Consider the following 19,712-nt stretch of genomic DNA (forward strand, 5'->3'; position numbering starts at 1 on the left):
GTCCGATTTATGCTGGCAAGCTTGGGATTCCCCCGTCTCCTGACATCATTGTAGCGCTTGGCGCAACGATGGGGAAGCCAGCTGATGAGACAATTGTGGCTATATTTCCTCTCACACCTGTTTAACCGACGCTGATTTGGGCGGGTTTCTCCTATCCCCATACAAAACAACTTCTCTGTCTTTGACTGCTCTTACAAGAACGTCGGTCTCCTCGGCTGTGAACCGCTCCTGGCTTGCGCCTGGTAAATCCGTCATAATAATAGCAACCCGCCATGTAACTTGCGCCCTTGCGTTTAAAGGGAATGTTGGATAGCGTTCTGATTGGTTTATTTGACGTTACGCCCAAACCACACCTATGAATAATGAACCTACTTCAGACCAACCCCTTATTGATTTGCGTCTGGCGCAAGAGTTATTTCTCCCGCCGTGAAAATAGCAACAGCGCCCAAGATCCGCCCACAAAGTCACTTGCGTTTTGCGCTTCGCACTTGCGTTTCAGATCGTTAAAATAGGGCCCTTAATGTTTTAATTTATGTTTTCAAAATTAGGGAAAAAACATTGATTGACAAAGTTCTTAACATTCTTGGCATGATTGCAAGATTGTTCCGGTGATCCTGATGGTCTGGGCCTGGACCAACTTATTTTTTCTCTTACTTGCGAGATCTACAGGGGCAGTGCCAAAGATCGACCAGTCGATCGGGATTGACGTGTTGGCGACCACTGCTATAGAGTCTACTTATTCAATTCATCTTTTATTGTAATTGTAAAGAGACATACAATGAAAATGTAATCTATATGTGATTTTCATATAATCACAATCTTACTGCAGTATCTCCAGTTTACAGTCAGGATTCTTCAGTACATCAGAGATCAGCTTCACTCCTGAATCTCTTAGTTTATAATTCACAGACAGATCTAGATCTCTCACGTGTGATGGGTTTGATCTCAGAGCTGAAGTCAGAGCAACACAACCTTCATCTGTAATATTACAATCACTCAACCTGTAGAAAACAGAGACACACAGTTTGTTCACACACAGATCAAATTGTCAACTGTACAAAACTGGTAGGGTGGACTGTAACCACGATTCCCTGATGGAGGGAATGAGACGTTGTGTCGACAGTAGGGGTGTGCACAGCAGCATCAGGAGATGTGTATGACGCTGTCCGTTCAAAAAACATAATCTTGTTGCTAACTGATAGTTTATTAAGACAACCTGTCTTCTGCTAACAAACCATTAAAATAATTGAAAAAGGCTTAATTTTTTCAGTGCACTGTACACCAAAGTATTTAAACAAGGCTAAAAACGCAGACGCTGACCGCTTGTTTGGCAGTGTTAGCTGACGCTTTTTGGTTACTATGATATCGAATGTCCGCTAAACTAATCTGATACTATTATATGCTTTTTGTGGATAATCAACAATTTGTTTACTCTTACAATTAGGCTGTAATGATTAATCGTGCAAATGCGCGTTTTCTTAATCATTGCATTTTAATGAATTACGGTGGAATCTCGGCACACCCAAAAGCCAGGGGGCGCTCTCGTGCAGAAAGTCTGTTTGTGCCACAGAAGAAGTAGCATTACAAACGCTATTCCAGAAAATGTCTGCAAGAATATTTATATAGCTGTTTTTTAAATTGTTTCAGGTATTTTCATGATAATGAAAGAGATGACAGGAGTAGTCACTGTTACTCCATGCACATACTCCCCTGTGTTTTCTGGAGAGCGTTCCTTTTACGGTACAGCAGGTGCATGCAGCTCTAAAAATGTTAGATCACAGAAAACCTCCTGGACCAGATTTAATAGAGCCTTCTTTTTAAAAAAAAGGCAGCTGATTTTGTTGCAGAGCCCCTTACAATTCTTTTTAATTTGTCAATTCAATGATGAAATACCATCAGTTTGGAAGTCAGCTTTTGTTACTCCCTTGTTTAAAGGAGGTGATCCAGCAGTTTTAACTAACTATCGGCCTATATCTAACTTGTGTGTTTTTTCAAAAAATTTAGAATCCCTTGTTTCTGACTGATTAAAAGAGTTTTTATACACAAATGAACTCCTGTCTAAACTGCAATCAGGCTTTGGGAAAAATCACAGTACCATCACTGCGGTTACAAAAGTAATTAATGACATATTTGTCGCTCTTGATGGAAAGAAATTTTGTGCATCACTTTTTCTTGATTTGTCGAAAGCCTTTGATACAGTGGATCATGCTGTTCTAAAGCATCGGCTTCTTTGTTTGGGATTGTCTGATTTTGTAGTTTCATGGTTTATGAATTATCTGAGTGACAGGACTCAGTGCATTAAATGTGACGGTTTATGTTCTGCATTAGTGAAGGTTCACAAGGGGGTCCCACAAGGCTCAATATTAGGTCCTCTTTTGTTTATTATGTATATAAATAAATTAGGCCGAAATGTGTCAGATGCTAATATGCATTTTTATGCTGATGACACGATTATTTATTGTTTTGGATCATCCCCAGCTAAAGCAGTTGAGTCTTTGCAGAAGGCTTTTGATGTGGTTCAACGTACACTATCGCAGCTTAAGCTGGTTCTCAATGCTGATAAGACCAGACTTACGCTGTTTAGTAATAGCAAGAAGGTTTTTCAAGCCCCTCCTCCTGTGTTCACTTTGACTGGAAATGTTATAGAGGTGGTTCATTCTTATAAGTACCTTGGTATCTGGCTTGATGATGCTCTCACTTTTAAGCTTCATATAGACAACCTTGTGAAGAAACTCAAACTTAAGCTATCCTTTTTCTTTCTAAATACATTTTGTTTTTCTTTTAAAGCAAAAAAGCACCTAGTTACAGCAACATTTTTATCTGTCTTAGATTATGGAGACCTGGTGTATTGGACCGCTTCAGCACAATGTTTGTATAAGATTGACACTGTTTATCATGCTTCTCTGAGATTTATTACAAATTGTAAAAACTTGACCCATCATTGTGAACTGTATTCCAGAGTGGGATGGCCATCGTTGTCTAACAGGCGATCAGGGCATTGGCATATTTTTATCTATAAGGCCATGCTGGGTCTGTTGCCATCCTACATCTGTAATGTAATCACATGGAGAAGTGCTGGTTCTTATAGGGGGGGTTTTGTCCCAGGGAGAGTCAGCCAACCTTGGCTTAACTTAGCACTTTACTGTATATGTAACATTATTAATACGCTTGCTTGTACGGTTTAACCTTAGCCGCTATATTCTACTGCTTATATTATCTATTGATTTTCTGTGTTCTCCTTTACATCTACTCATGTAAAGCTGCTTTGCAACAATTAACACTTGTGGAAAGCGCTATATAAATAAAATTGAATTGAATTGAATTGAATACATTGTGATCAAACGATCACTTGCTGCTCTTGGTTCCATTTGCCCGTACAGAACTGGAAAAAAGGGCTTTTGTTTACTCCGCTCCTTCTGCATGGAACTCTTTGCAAAAAGACTTGAAATTATCTGAACTTATTTCTTTAAATGTTATTAAGGCCGGATTGAGAGAACCTGAAATGATCTGTATAAATTGTAAATGTTTTTAATTATTTGTATTGTAACAACTTTTATAAATGTAATTGACTGTGTTTTTATTGCCTCTTGGCCAGGACTCCCTTGAAAAAGAGGTTTTTAACCTCAAGGGGACTTTCCTGGTTAAATAAAGGTTAAAAAATAAACAAATAAATAAATAAACAATGTTTTGAATGATTTTGTTTAACGAGTGTTGTTTTTTTAAATGCACGTTATAAACAACTCCGACTCATAATGATTTTAGACTGATAAGGACTTCCTACTGACCAAATGCCGTAGTATATGCACAAGCTGTGCATGAAACACAGAATCGCAGCCTTGCCATTCAGAATCGATTTCAGACAGGCATTTTTAAAGTGACTTTTGATACCGCTTTCAGATACTAGCCAAGAAACGCCCATCAAGCGAATGTGTGTCGCTTGGTGTCGCTCACTTTTGTAGCTAATGTGACTGTAGGGTTACTTCATGTCATGCAAACGGGAAGTAGAGGGGTGTAGTCCAAAGCCACTCGCTGTAGGCTTAGACAGAAAATATATCGCCTGGCAGTGAACTTTGAACTTTATCATTTTGCAGGTCTTATTTATGCTTTAACAGCAACATTACACACTAAGGTTTTTAAAAAGGTATCAGAAAGAATGTGACCTTTAATATTTCTGTCTGGATGATTTTTACTTCATCATAATTTACAATTTCAATGTTTTGTGTTTGTAACTTTAAATAAGTGTGGTTTCGTAAAAGTGCGGTAATGTTAAATTAAATCAACTTCATTTACATTACAGTAAATTTTGTTTGATAATCTGAAATACAGTTTGATAAAATCAGACCGCAATCTTACTTCAGTATCTCCAGTTTACAGTCAGGATTCTTCAGTACATCAGAGATCAGCTTCACTCCTGAATCTCTTAGATTATTATCAGACAGATCCAGATGTGTCAGGTGTGATGGGTTTGATCTCAGAGCTGAAGTCAGAGCAACACAACCCTCATCCGTGATATTACAATCACTCAACCTGTAATAATGTAAATGATAAACACAGTCAAAGAACATGAACTGAAAACTGTAATTATGAAACAAATAATACATTTCTCATTGACTCCAAAAGAAACTATACTCCTGGCAAAACGTAAATAAAAGTTATATTTAAAATTTGTTAGTAAACATGTCAACTTCGATGTGAGGTTGTAAATTTTCAACGCTTTTGTGTATTGACATTAAGGGGCAGTTTCCCAGAGAGGGTTCAGATTAAGCCAGGACTAGGTCTTAGTTATATTAGGAGATTCATTTGTTTTTACAAACATACCTCACAAAAACATTATTGTCATTTCAATAAAATTTTATTTATATAGCGCTTTCCATAATTGTTTAATTGTTTTAAATCAGCTTTACATTAAAACAGCAGAGGAAAAAACACATTTAAAAAAATGTGAAAAAAAAATATCTCACATCTTTTAATTTTACGTTGGTCTTAGTACACAATGTAACTACAGAAGAGGCAAGTTTTAAATAGGAAAAATATCAAAACTCTTTCGTTATTTTAGTGTGACGCTAATGGTCTAATCAGATTCAATGGATTGTGCTAAGCTATGTTAAAAGTGGTAACGCCAGACCCGGAGATCGGCTGAATGGATTCCAAAACGGTAAAAATCAAATGTTTAACTCTAGGGGAGCTGGAAAATGAGCCTATTTTCAAAAAAGGGGATTGTCCCTTTAACCCTGGAGAACCCCTGGGTCAAATTCGGCCAATGTAAATTGATGCTAAGAGAACGGTTCTTGGGTTCTCCAGGGTTAAAAAAGGCCAGTAGGTCAGTGGTGTGATGACCTTCACAGCAGCAGGAACTGGGTCTGTTAGGGTGTTTTCACACACATTGGTGTGAAACACAGACACCGTGGTGCAGCTTCAGAGCACACCAAATTACATTGTATTATTTTTCAGTTAGAACACCATGTGACAACTGTCAGCGCTGTCATTGATCCCTGACAGCTCTACCCCATGATGACTAGTTCTTCTTCCTTTATTTCTTTACGCCATTCCAGCATCTACGGCTATATTCATGGTTAGAACCAGTCAATCCACACACAAGTTTTATTCAGACAAGTTGATCCATACAAAGGTTGGGGGAGGGACAATTTAGCATCTCGAATTTGCCTTACTTGCATGCTTTTGGCCTGTGGGAGGAAACCGCAGTACCCAGAATAAACCCACGCTGACACAGGGAGAACATGCAAACTCCTCACAGAAAGGCCCTAGCTTGGGCTGGAACCAGGGACCTCCTTGCTGTGAGGCAACAGTGCTACCCACAGAATCACTGTGCCACCCGCTCTTCCCCCATGACCACCCCCCACATGTTTCCATGACCAGCCTGATACGAAGAGCAAAGCTAGCAAGATATGGAAATAAACAATGCACGTCTTTGTGAAGCTTCTTTGCTTTAATGCGAAATTGCGCAACTGTTCTATTAAAGCTCTTCTCACGGAGCCGTTTGCTAAAAATCTAATAAATGTCACTATTTTTGTGTGTGGAGGACAGTTGTGCATTTATAAATCATCAGCTCAAACCTCCAGGACACAGTGAATCTCTGCGACGGACCAAGATTGCCTTGTTTGTTGTTAAGCCACAATATAACACCCGGCTCACGTCACAATGGAAGCCCAGTGGCTCAAACATGTGGGGAACTTCCTGTATTTGATTCAGCCTGAGGTCAAGCAGCATTCACACCACCAAATGGATGCACCAGAGTTCGGCGACAGCCGCTCTAAGACCACCTGTTTAGAGTGGTCTCGGAGCAGCCGTTTAGTGCGCACCAAAGTGCTGCTGTTGTGTTCACAGTTCACACTGACACAAACAAACCGTACTAGGACCGAAAGCTCATTTGGGCCGACCTAAACCGTGTCAGTGTGAAAAGACCCTTAGTCTCAGTGTTGTCAGGATCGTGGATGAGACAGGGAATGAGAAACAAAATCCCATTAGCGTAGGGGCTGTACGTATGTAATGCAAGTGTATTTAAAGACAGTATAGTGGTTGAATATCTGCTCAGTTCCGGACATGTTGAGAATGGTTTGTTCAAGAGAAATGTCTTTAGTTTAGACATTTTTTGGTAAATCATTCCAGAGCTTAGGGGCTAAGTAGGAAAATGATTATCCAACCTTTTGATATTCTAGGGATAATTAAGTGACTAGATTTTTGTGACCACAGTGTATGTGATGGATTGTATTCTGATAGAAATTCTCGAAGATATGAAGGTGCTAGGCCGTTAAAGGCTTTATAGGTGATTAGCAATATTTTAAAATGTATGCAATATTTAACTGGCAACCAGTGTTAAGATGCCAAAATTGGGCTTATGTGGTCATACTTCTTAGATCAAGTAAGCACTCCTGCAGCGGTGTTTTGAACCATCTGTAACTTGTTTACATGATTTGCGTGATACCCACCGAGTAACGAGTTACAATAGTCTATTCTTGAGTTCATAAAAACATGGATAAGCTTCTCAGCATCTGATGCAGCCAGCATATCGCATATTTTTTTGATATTTCTAAGATGAAAGAATGCATCTAAGGATAGATTACTGTCGAACATCACACCTAGGTTCTTGAATGTGGAAGATGGCACAAAAGGGATCCAAAAATTAAAAAAGGAGGGACTTGTGAGAAGCTCTCTGCGATCTCCAGGACGTTTACTGAAGTTAACACCTCATCAAGAGTGTTTTGTGATGAGGGATGTTGAAAAAATCATCATGCAAGTTCAGCACAGTTGGCTAAATCATTAGAAAGTCAATCTGTGGTGTTTCCTGAATCCTGTGACACAACACGATGGAGGTATGGTGCAAAAGAGAGGCATGCATGGCTGTCATCCACAGAGGAAGCCACTGGTAAAGCCAATGCACAAAAAGCCTTTTGCTAGAACTTATATTGAGAAAGGTAAAGACTATTGGGTCTCTAACTCTCTATACTTTGCATTAATGAGACAAAGATTAATCTTTGTGGTTCTGAGGTGTTCCAAACTATATGGTGTGGCAAGGGTGAGGAGTAAAATGAAAAATGCATGGTACCAAAAGTAAAGCATGATGGTGGCAGTGCTCTTCTTTGGGCTTGCATGAGTGCTGCAGGTGTCTGAGAGTTGATTTTATAGACAGCATCATGAATACACAGATGTACTGTGAAATACTTAAAGAGAAGTTGAGATTCCCTTGGTCACCAGGCAATCTTTTAACATGATTGTGACCCAAAACACACATCTAAGGTCACTAATTCATTTTAGAAGAAGCACAGAGTAAAAGTGATTCAGACCCCATCCCAGATTGAGGTCTGGGGAGTTCTGAAAAGACAAGCAGAACGTCATTTTCCATCCAGGATCTGAAAGAGGTCATTGTTCCACAATGGAGAATTAAAGATGTAACTGTATGTTGTCAACTTGTTTATTCAATGTCTAGAAGAATTAGTGCTGTTTTAAAAAAAAGAATGGAGGACATACAAAATATTAGATTGCTTTTTTTAAATAATTTTTGTAGGGTGTACTTATTTTTGCATCACCTAATTTGGTTTAAAAGTGTTTTTTTTCCGTATCCTTAAGGTGGTAAGTGACTTTCACTCTTATGTTAAGAAACATAAATGTTTTATAAAACTGGTGTGTAAAAATACAGCAAATTGGTCTCATATTTACTAACAAATAGAGAAAAATCTTAATTTTCAACAGGGGTGTACTCATTTATGCTGTGCAGTGTATAACTGCTCAAGCACACGTTAGTATGAGTCTAGACTTAAGCCCTGTCTGAGAGACCACCACTAAAAGTTCTGCTTTTGAGATCGACTCCTGATTTATAAACAAAAGGAAAATAAAACACTTGACAATCTTTTGTTAGGAATGGAAGGAATTCTCCTAAAGTAAGTATTCAATATGCATTCATATTTTAACTGTTAGTTTTACTTACTTGATTTTTTTGGTTTCTTTAATCAGTGGCTTCAGTTTCACAAGAACTTCATCTGCTTTATTTTTATCTCCAATAAATTTATTTAGATTAAGTTCATCCAAATGCTGGTCAGACGTCAACAACACAAAAACTAAAGCTGTCCACTGTGAAGAGGAGAGTTTGGTCTTTCCTACTGAATAAGATGTCACATAATCTTGAATCTCCTGCAGCAGTGAATCATCACCCAGTTCATTCAGACAGTGAATCAGATTGATGGATTTCTCTGTAGACCGATTCTCATTCATCTTCTGTTTAATGTACTTAACAGTTTCCTCTTTCATGTAGGAGCATCTTCTCATCTGTGTCGGTAGATCCTGTAAGAGAATCTGATTGGACTCCAACGAAAGACCCAGAAGAAAACGCAGAAAAAGATCCAGGTGTCCATTCTTACTCTGTAAAGATTCATCTACAGCTCGCTGATGTAACTCAGATAATGAAATCTGTTCTGATGATTTACATATTAATCTGCTCAATATTTTCCAAAACCAACCTGCCTTATGACTTTGATCAAACACATATCTGTTGTAGTTCGTGAAGGAGATGTGAGCATAAAGAGCTGCTAGATGTTCCTGGATGCTGAGATGAACAAAGCAGTAAACTTTCCCCTGATACAAACCAAACTCCTCTCTGAAGATCTGAGTACACAATCCTGAGTACACTGATGCTTCTGCTACATCAATGCCACACTCTCTCAGGTCTTCATCATAGAAGATCAGATTGCCTTTCACAAGCTGCTCAAAAGCCAGTTTACCCAGTTTGAAGATCATGCCTTCATCTTTCTTCACTTTCTTCACATAGTCCTTCTGATGTTTGATGTTTGTCTGAATGATCAGGAAGTGTGTGTACATTTGAGTGAGAGTCTTGGGGATCTCTCTTCTCTTTGCTTCACTCAACATTCTCTCTAGAACAGTGACTGAAATCCAGCAGAACACTGGGATGTGACACATGATGTAGAGACTCCTGGATGACTTCAGGTGTGAGATGATTTGATCAGACAGACTCTCATCACTGATTCTCTTCCTGATGTATTCCTCCTTCTGTGGATCAGTGAAGCCTCGTACCTCTGTGACTCGATCAACACACTCAGAGGGGATGAGATCAGCTGCTGCTGGTCTGGAGGTGATCCAGATGAGAGCAGAAGGAAACAGATTCCCCTTGATGAGGTTTGTCAGCATCACGTCCAATGAGGTTGATTCACTTACATCACACAACCTCACATTGCTGTTAAAATCCAGAGACAGACGACACTCATCCAAACCATCAAAGATGAACAACACTTTATATTCATCACTGAAGATTTCCATTTCTTTTGTTTGTGGGAAGAAAAGATGAAGAAGATCTAAAAGACTGAGTGTTTTGTCCTTCATCAAATTGATCTCTCTGAAAGGAAGTGGAAATATGAGGTGGACGTCCTGATTCTCTTTCTCTTCAGCCCAGTCCAGAATGAACTTCTGTACAGAGACTGTTTTTCCAATGCCAGCGACTCCCTTTGTCAGCACACTTCTGATGTGTTTGTCTTGTTCAGGTAAAGGTTTAAAGATGTCATTACATTTGATTGGTGTCTCCTCTGTTGTTGTTCTTCTGGATTGTGTCTCAATCTGTCTCACCTCATGTTCATTACTGATCTCTCCACTTTCACTTTCTGTGATGTAGAGCTCTGTGTAAATATCATTCAGTAGTGTTGGGTTTCTCTCATTTGATGTTACCTCATACAAACACTCAAACTTCTTCCTCAGATTTGATCTGAATGTGTTTAGGAATTCAGCAAGATTAGACTCATGGCTGTAAAATATAAATACCAGATATTACATAAATAAAAAAAATGCATGGAGCCAAAAAACTTTTTTGTAGCATATAACATATTACTTTAGCTTATGAAATGTTTTATTAAATGTTAAAACAAACTAAACAATAATACCCAAAAATTCACCTGAAACAAGGACTCATGTCTGGTGTTTGATTCTCAGATTGCTCAGTCTTCCTACCCTCACAGTCGGGTTCGGTTACTTCTGGTCTGTGCAGCAGAATTGAGTCAATGAATCGATTATATTTCATCTACCTCTTGACAGACGTTTCTACAAACATTTAAACCGCTTCTTATACCTTTAAAAATATATATAAATTGTATAAAAATGTCAACCTGTAATCAAATGATTCATAATTGTTTTATACCTGTTATCAGGCCGTGTATCACCACTTTTAAAATTTACTGGATGATCAATAGACACGTCACTCTTCATAGACACACAGCTGATCTCTGGACCTGATCTCTTCTGATGATCTGAACTATAACACACAACAGATTAGAATTAATACTGATGGTAAATTAATGTTACAATCATAAGAAAGTACTTTTCATTATGCTCCTTCAAAAACTGTATTGAACTGAATTGTTAATGTGTCTGATAATGAATAGATCGAATTTCACAGATGTCACTGTGCAAGCAATTCTGTGCTCAATTTTTGTATATCAATACTTATGAATGTTGAATAAAATTATGCATCACAGATTATTTGAACATACCTTAGATTAAGCCTTGTATCATCACTCTTAAAATTTACTGGATGATCAATAGACATGTCACTCTTCATAGACACACAGCTGAACTCTGGATCTGATCTCTTCTGATGATCTGACCTATAACACAGTATGTTCATTATGCTCCTACAAAAACTGTATTGAGCTAAACCAGAGGTGTCCAGACTTTTTTGCATGGTGATCTACTTTTAAAATGATAAACGCTGCAGCTTAGATGTGAGTAACTGCAGTTTTCTTTTGAAAGCATTAACTGAGCTGATCATGTTGACCACCATCTTCTCTTTACCCTGCAGCTCTAAATTTAGCTCATTCAGAATGTTAGTCAGGTCAGTCAAAAAAGCCAAATCTAAAAGCCACTGTTTATCCTCAAGTTGTTTGTATTCTGTATTTTGTGAAGACAGAAGAAACTCATTTATCTCAGGAGCAGCTCTCGAAATCTTTCCAAGAATATACCCCCTGTTCTCTCCCTGTCTCGTCCCTGGGTCCCATTGACCCTGAGGACAATGGGACAAACAGACCCAGTTCCGGTAGATGTGAAAGTCGGCACACCTCTGATCTACTGGTCGTCCTTCAATGTGATGCCCAGCTGATGCCTGACCAACGACCACCGGCAGGACCCGCTTAATATCCGCTTAATATCCGCTTAATCTCTGCTTAATCTCCGCTTAATTTCCGCTTAAGCTCCTTATATGTGTGTATATACATGTATATCTCCCAAGGGTTTTTCCCTCCTAGGACTTTTTATTTTTATTTCCTCGGCTAAACAACCCGGGGTTTTTGTTTTTTTTCTCCTAGGGGGTTTTTTACCCCGGGGAGGTAGCCTGCTTGGGCTTAACTTAGCTTCTTCTCCTAGACGTTACATTAGTAATACGCTCGCTCATAATGTCGCGTCATAGCCGCAGCAAATTTGACTGCTTATGCTATTGTGTATTATGTTGTGCTATCTGTCGTTTTTCTGTGCTTTTACTGCTTCTATTAATGTAAAGCTGCTTTGAAACAATTGAGTATTGTGAAAAGCGCTATATAAATAAAATTGAATTGAATTGAATTGAATTGAATTGAATTGAATTGAATTGAGCTTCAGTACACGTGAGACGAGGAGTGCTCCTTATTAAATGTGTTTTTTCCTGTATTTTTACAGGTAAGCTGACAAAAACATTAATCTGCTAATGCTAAACAATATAGTGATGTGAAACATTTGTTGTTTTAAGCCGAGGGCATGAAAATGTATAAAGTTTGGCCCGGATTAAGAGTGCTGCATCTAAAATGGCGGACGACAGTGTTAAGAACTCCTGGGAAAGTTTGTAACTTTTAGCATGGGTAAAGATGAATAATAAGTGCTTAAAATACACAAAATAAGTGTTAATGGATATATTTATCTGAGATGAGACTGGTAAACAAGGGAATTGATGTTAAATAGATGTGGATGAACATGGATTAGTGTTGTGTTGGGTTAAAAGCAGGGCTGTTAACAGGCCTGTGATTGCATGTGAACACATTAAAACATTGAGCAGCAATATTCCTTCATATTTTCAGTTTAAAAGGGCATTTCACAGAATCAAAGTCAGACTTTGTGGTTACAATGCTTTAATATGGTACATTGATTGAGATTGTCATGTTAAAATTCAGCATATGTGGTTCAGTACATTTAAGTTGTTCATTTGAATGTCAGATTATTTGAGTTATCTTTAGAGGATTACAAAAAGTGATTTAAACATGCAATAACAATTACACTGTGATTTAAAAATATATAAATATAACTGAATACATAAAAATTAATACAAATAGTTAACAATACTGGAGTAAAATGCATGCAAAGTGCAGCGGTCATGGCTATGACTATGGATTTTATGTATTACTCAACTGTTTTTATGTTTAGAGCGTTCTTGTGAGACTTTAAAGGTTTTTGTTATAATAACCTTACATATTGGCATTATGATTGTGAGGGCAGAGTGTGTTTAGTTTGATACAGTAGCAATAATAATTATAATGAGTGAGCACATGTACTATGTAATGTGAAGTGAATTGACTATAACATAAGAGGTAATGTGTTCGGTGCTATGTATATATTCAGGTATTTGCACTGTGACATGTTATTGCTTATGATAGACTGAATCACTCAATGAGGCTCATAGAAGCAGTGTGTTAGTATCAGTGCATGAGCTTCAGTACACGTGAGACGGGGAGTGCTCCTTATTAAATGTGTTTTTTCCTGTATTTTTACAGAAATAAATGTGTTGCTTTGGAATGGACTCTGCTTCGTTCTTAAAAGTGTAACATATGCAGCAGGAAATCAGTGTGGTTGCAGTCAGCTTCCTCCAAAAAGTGCGGAAGAGCTATCTCTGAAATGAGTGTGCACAAATAGAACGATACATCTATGATCTCTTTCATGTTCAGCATTTTCCCACATAGAGCTTGTTGGTGTATAATGCAATGAAGTCGGGAAAAGAATCCTCCTCCTTGCATTTGGCAATGAATCCGTTAGAACGGCCGACCATCGCAGGAGCCCCGTCAGTGGTGATCGATACTAATTTAGACATTGGAAGCTGTGTTTTGTCGACATAGTTCTTAAATGAGCGAAAAACGTCCTCACCCTGAGTGTGCTCTTTCAAGGGCAGAAGTGTAAGCAGCTCCTCTCTCGCTGTCATGTCTTTAAACACCATCCTTATAAAAACGCACAACTGCGCTGTCTCACTAATGTCCGTGCTCTCATCTAATTGCAGTGAAAAACATTCACAGTCAATTATGTCCTTTCTCAGTTGCTGTGTCAAGTCATCAGCGATCATTTCACAACGACGTGCAACTGTATTTCTGGATAGCTGGACAGCTTTGATGGCAGACACAATCTCAGATTTGTTTTTAAAATCCTGAAACAATGTCCGTTGCCTCGACAAACGCGTCTTTTATCATTTGTCCATCTTGGAATGATTTTTTATGTTTGACGATGGACGTGTAAAAAGTGACTGCTGAAGTAATTGAGATTTCAGTTCTTTCACCTCAGCTCTTCTTAGCTCGCTTTTTGCAGGAAAATCATTGTCATAGTTTTTATGAAGTGTCCGAAATGCCTCTCCACATTTCCTTTCTTTGGAATAGCAATACTTGTCTGGCAGATCAGACAAATGCATTTAGAAAAAGACACAGTAAAGAAAAAATCTTCCTCCCACTCCACATGGAAATGGTATGTTTTCGACTTTTTGCTCGGTACCGCACTCATTTTTAAATTAGATGAAATTTTACATGAATGTTTTGCGAATAAGCTGCTGACCGCTCCATTTCGCGTTGTGTTCTCCAAAGCTCGTTTAAGTCGTTCTTTGTATTTCAGCTTACGTATTTGTCATGACTCAATAAACAAAATTTAAATATACTTATTTTTTTAATTTATTTAGTCAAACTTTATTTGTCAAGTGCAAGTCAGACAAACTGAAAAAGGGAAGGCGGTAATATATAATATATAATATTATTTAAAATGAACAAAGCCTTTAGGCCAAATTAATGCGCGATCTACCAGCATTGTCTTTGCGATCGACGTATTGGACACTAGAGATGCGCGGATGGGCTTTTATTTCATCCGCAACCGCATCACAAAACTCATCATCCGTCCGCCATCCATCCGCACCAACGTTTCAAAACCGCACCCGCCCGCCATCCGCTGACTGGGCGATGCAAGGCGCTGCTGATGACAGCCGCGAGACTAGAAAGCCCTATAATATAAGCAGTGAACTCAGGCTATGTTTACATTAATGCGTTTATACTTTAAAATGCGTTACTTTTGCTACGTTTACGTCTTTCATCTACATCACCGTTTTCGACCCTCATAAACGGATTCGTTCGTCAACGCTGCAGACCCTGTTTTAGTTTAAGAAACCAGACGTTGCGCTGAGTGTAAATGTAGATGGAGTCTTAAACAGCTGGTGTTAACGTGACAGCGCATCATTTTCAAAGTAAAAATTATTTTATTCAGGTAAATGGAGGTTTGCAACGGAGGTTTTGACAAAAATAGTAAACATCTACCAACCAGCTATTATAAATGCTATATCGGATTGTTTTAACATGTATAATAATGTCTATTTTATATTTATGTTTGAGTATTGTTGGGTTTGAATATTGTTGTAATGTGTTTATGTTTTGTTTAATTTTAGTTAGCTTATTACGAAAGATAGATTGTAATTTTAAACGCCATATAGGGCGTTGTAAAGGCCAATATGAAGGGAGAATTGTAATGGGTCAGACATTATTTTCGAGTTTAATTTAAGTTTTGTTTTCTACTTTAAAATGAATTTCGTTTCAGATAATTTGTCTCTTAATTTTAATCGATGTTTTGTTGATAAGTTTTGTGTATATAAATTAATAAAAACAATAAACTCAACGTCATTAATATTTAATGCTCGTTTAGCTAGCGAAGGACGTCCACGGACCTCGCACACATTTAAAAATTAATGCAATAAGCATTTCTGTAGGCTAAAGCTATACTTCACCTCTTATATGTTTGATTGAAGTTTGCATTTGCTGAAATTTATTTTTGCTTCAAGTTCGTTTAGTACTGTTCACTTGAATGCTTTCTTTTTAAATCATAAAGACCAGTCTCCGATCGGCGCACATGACATGGGACAAAAATAAATAAATGGCCTAAATTAAACGCACAAATTACATAGTCTGCACTAGTGTCATCCTCCTGATTTACCACCTTGTAAAACTTATTCCAGGCAACCCTTTTCTGACCTTTTATTTCCTTTGTTTTTAATTCTCATTTTTTTGAGTTTGCCACGTACCTCCTTCGCCGGCGTTGATAAGAGCTGTGTCAAAATGCGTCCTCATTTCTCTGCGCTGTTAATGATAGAACGAATGGATCCTTAACATGCCGAGGCTATCCCAAACAATTAAAACCTTTATTAAATAGAAGTGTATTTAGAAAACTTTTTCTTGTCACTGTTTTAGTATTATAAGTTATGTTTTGTGTTAATATTATTCGGTTTATGTTGCGTATATTTCTAAGGTTGATTATTTGATATACTGTTGAATAGTTTAATCTACATCAATGTGTCATATTTTCTAAAATAAATTCATATTTTTCTGATTACATATTTATTTTAATAAGTCAGAAATGTCTCCGCTGTTTATTGCTGACAGGCGCGATGGGCGCTACTGGGGGCGCGTGCAACAGGTGACCCAAATTATGGGTCCTCTGAAGGCTAGACCGTCTCATTTCAGTTCTCTTCGCGAACTTCTGAGCCTGCCACCTTGATAGACATAATGCTCACCTTTAAGGTTGTATGCTTTGAAGAACAAAGCTAATAACAAGCAGTCGATTCGCCACCCGCCCGAATTTAATTAAAATATTATTTTTCGTCACGTCATCCGCCCGATCCGCGGTTTATCCGCGGAGTCCGCGGCTGTAACCGCCAACCGCGCATCTCTATTGGACACCCCTGAGCTATACTGTTAATGAAAAGAAAAGATCGAATTTCACAGATGTCACTGTGCAAGCAATTCTGGGCTAAATTTTTGTATATCGATACTTCAAATGTTAAATAAAATAAGGCATCACAGATTATTTTAACATACCTTAGATTACGCCTTGTATCATCACTCTTAAAATTTACTGGATGATCAATAGACACGTCACTCTTCATAGACACACAGCTGAACTCTGGATCTGATCTCTTCTGATGATCTGAACTATAACACACCACAGATTACAATAAATACTGATGGTAAATTAAATGTTATTTGTTGAATACAATCATAAAGTACTTTTAATCTTTTCATTATGCTCCTTCAAAAACTGTATTGAACTGAGTTGTTAATGTGTCTGATAATGAAAAGATCGAATTTCTCAATTTTTGTACATCAATACTTCAAAATGTTAAATAAAATAATGCATCACAGATTATTTTAACATACCTTAGATTAGGCCTTGTATCATCCCTCTTAAAATTTACTGGATGATCAATAGACACAACACTCTTCATAGACACACAGCTAAACTCTGGATCTGATCTCTTCTGATGATCTGAACTATAACACACAACAGATTTAATACTTTAATTCACATTAATAATCTTCATAACAAAAATAATTACAAGAAACTTTAAGTGTTATTAAGGTTTTAGATATTTAGATTTTAATTAAAAACAAAGATACTGCTATATTTTTCTGTAATGTAAAGGTTATTTAATAAAGTGTTTCTATAAAGTACCTGCATCCTGGAGAAAAATCTTCATGTGTTGATGTTTGTGTTTGCTCCATGATGGAGCTGCAGATGTGAATCTGATCAATCTGATCTCCACAACTGATACTGAATGAAAATAACATTCAGACACAAAAAAACTTAAAGTGAATAAACAGACATTATAGCTGAGTGAATGAATGAATCTACATCTACACAACTACAAAACATTACATCAACACAAGTTAACACAGATGTTCCTTCTTTTGAAGAATCACATATAACACAAAACAAAAAAGAAAGGAGTAATATACCTCTGTTATCCCAGCAAACATGTCCCGTTTGGGCTCCGGGTGGGTCCACTGCGGGCAAAAAATTGGAGCCCACAGCGGGCTGCCCCTGTTTACGATATGAAAACCGCTAACGTTAGCTTAATTCTTGCTGTTGTTTTAAATAGGGTACACACGAATGATTGCTGGCTGCCAACAAAATAAATGTGCCTGTCTTATCAAAAATCATGTCAAATTCATTTTTGTTCATATCTTTAATATTGATTAAATAAGGGCAATAAATTATGCCAGAGCACCTGCCCGATTGAGGATTACATTAAGGACTTCCCGAATTTAAGCTACTAGGTAAACTTTAATGATGCTATGCTTAAGGACATCTTATATAATGGACTTAATAAGGATTTACTCCAGCGTATGCCACGTAATGCTTCACATTGGACTTTGGAAAGTAGACTTTGCTCTTTTGATGCCTGGCTCTCCCTTCACTGTGGAAGCTATGGATGAGGAGCACCACAGTCCCATAATGATATTCACATCACAGCCTGCTCAAGTCATGCCTGTTTTACCAAAGGAGCTGGCTGAAGTTCAAGAAGTTGCGCAGCTGGGCATAATGCCTGACACATTTTAAAAGTGCTGTGTGGCGCTTCTTTCGTTTTTGGAGCATCAACCGGAATTGAATCGCAAAGTGAAACTGAGATGACAAAATTGGCGTCATCTGCCTCTAAATGCAGTTTTGAAGTTTTAAATAATTGTAATCTAACTGATCAACGCAAATACAAAGCGCCACAATACAGCTGCGTCACAACCTCGATCAAACTGCCAGCTTATCAGTCAACAGTAAAGTTTATATTATTTTAGTCAATCGAATTACTAGCAACAAAATAAACATTACTGTTTACTTACTTTAATAAAGTAAAGTAAAGGAATTAATGAAAACTTACCTTAGAATTTACAAGAGTTCTTCCGATTCCGATACCAGTATGGGAAATGCGTCCGATCCACAACAAAATTCTGGCATCGGATTCGGCGAGTACTTGAACCCATGTGCCGATCCGATCCCATTTTCTTAATAAATCTAGTAATGTCCGTTATAAGGCTGCAAAGCGAAACTCTCTTTTCTTTTCTTCTGCAAAGCGAAACTCATCTCTTCTTCGCTGCTCTGAATGCAAACACCTGGAAGTTATCACATAGGTGACGCAACCACTGTAGAGCGGCGAAGAAATGAAGCGCTCCAAAGTATGTCCGCTATTAGTATTTCAGACTAAAAAAACGTTGACATGTCTCAAATGTCATGCTGCATTTTCGATGGGTTGCACAAGTATTAATTACTTTAAAACGAGCAACTTATTTTATAAGTTACAGTTCTAAAACTAAAATACCCTTTCCGTTTACAGTGTTAGGTTTGTGGCTCTTTGTCACTTAGGAAAAATAAATATTACTGTCAAATGTCTTTCAGATCAACACAGTCTCACCCCATGGCGTCAATATTTGACGACACTTGACCATGCGTCAATATGTTGACGCGGAGGGTATACCTTTCGCGTCATTTTTTGACGAACTGGGGACTTCAATTCTATTAGGTACGCGAAATTAAACAGTTGTCACCTGGCGTTGGGGTTAGGGTTAGGTTTGGGTAGGGATGTCATTATGTAAATCTAACCCTAAACCGACGCGAAAATGGTAAGAAAATAGGAAAGAGAATGCAACGGACTTAATAGTATTGAAGTCCCCAGTTCGTCAAAAAATGACGCGAAAGGTATACCCTCCGCGTCAACATATTGACGCATGGTCAAGTGTCGTCAAATATTGACGCCATGGGGTGAGACTGGCTCTAGTTCACTGAATGTATTTGTTCATGTTTTATACAGTAATAAGTCTGAAGCACACCATAGTTATAATCATACAGGGCTAGAGGCGCGCGCCCGCAAATAATACGCGTATTCGTTTTATTGCAGCGCTGACATAGCCTGGAATTACCATCCTCTGCTATTTTGCTTCGCTTCATAGACAGAAGCGTAATGAAATTTAGCGGAAGTACGAAGTCTGACGTAGTCAGGCTAGCGCTGACAGGTTATGACCGTCAATGTATCGCGAGAGCGATTCAAAATTAGACCTCTACGTGTAATTTCTCGACTCGCTCTCGTGATACGTTGACAACATCAACGTATGATGTCGGTTCTCGCAGCGCTGCATAAAGTCTAACATGCCTAATAACAGATAACAAAGACAACATGC

At 38.0% G+C, this 19,712-nt stretch overlaps 1 protein-coding gene across 8 annotated transcripts in view; it reads right to left on the reverse strand.

The window, feature by feature from the left end:
• LOC141363260 (NACHT, LRR and PYD domains-containing protein 3-like) overlaps nt 1–18,713 on the reverse strand; it is a 50,825-nt gene extending 32,112 nt beyond the window's left edge. The window contains exons 1-11 of one of the 8 annotated variants that reach the window (XM_073865866.1): nt 18,419–18,712; nt 17,502–17,586; nt 17,218–17,316; nt 16,923–17,036; nt 16,584–16,697; nt 11,007–11,120; nt 10,655–10,768; nt 10,413–10,496; nt 8,444–10,264; nt 4,354–4,527; nt 825–1,001 (exon numbers count right to left, since the gene is read on the reverse strand). In XM_073865866.1, coding sequence (XP_073721967.1) covers nt 825–1,001; nt 4,354–4,527; nt 8,444–10,264; nt 10,413–10,496; nt 10,655–10,768; nt 11,007–11,120; nt 16,584–16,697; nt 16,923–17,036; nt 17,218–17,267 — 2,762 coding nt within the window. In that variant the 5' untranslated portion in view covers nt 17,268–17,316; nt 17,502–17,586; nt 18,419–18,712. Of the gene's footprint in view, nt 1–824; nt 1,002–4,353; nt 4,528–8,443; nt 10,265–10,412; nt 10,586–10,654; nt 10,769–11,006; nt 11,121–16,583; nt 16,698–16,922; nt 17,037–17,217; nt 17,317–17,501; nt 17,587–18,418 lie in introns of those variants that run through there. The other 7 variants (XM_073865870.1, XM_073865869.1, XM_073865868.1 and 4 more) reach the window with 7 other exon arrangements.
• Between the last annotated feature and the right edge of the window lie 999 nt (nt 18,714–19,712).

Source organism: Misgurnus anguillicaudatus, unplaced genomic scaffold, assembly GCF_027580225.2.
Source record: "Misgurnus anguillicaudatus unplaced genomic scaffold, ASM2758022v2 HiC_scaffold_33, whole genome shotgun sequence".
Lineage (NCBI taxonomy): Eukaryota > Metazoa > Chordata > Actinopteri > Cypriniformes > Cobitidae > Misgurnus > Misgurnus anguillicaudatus.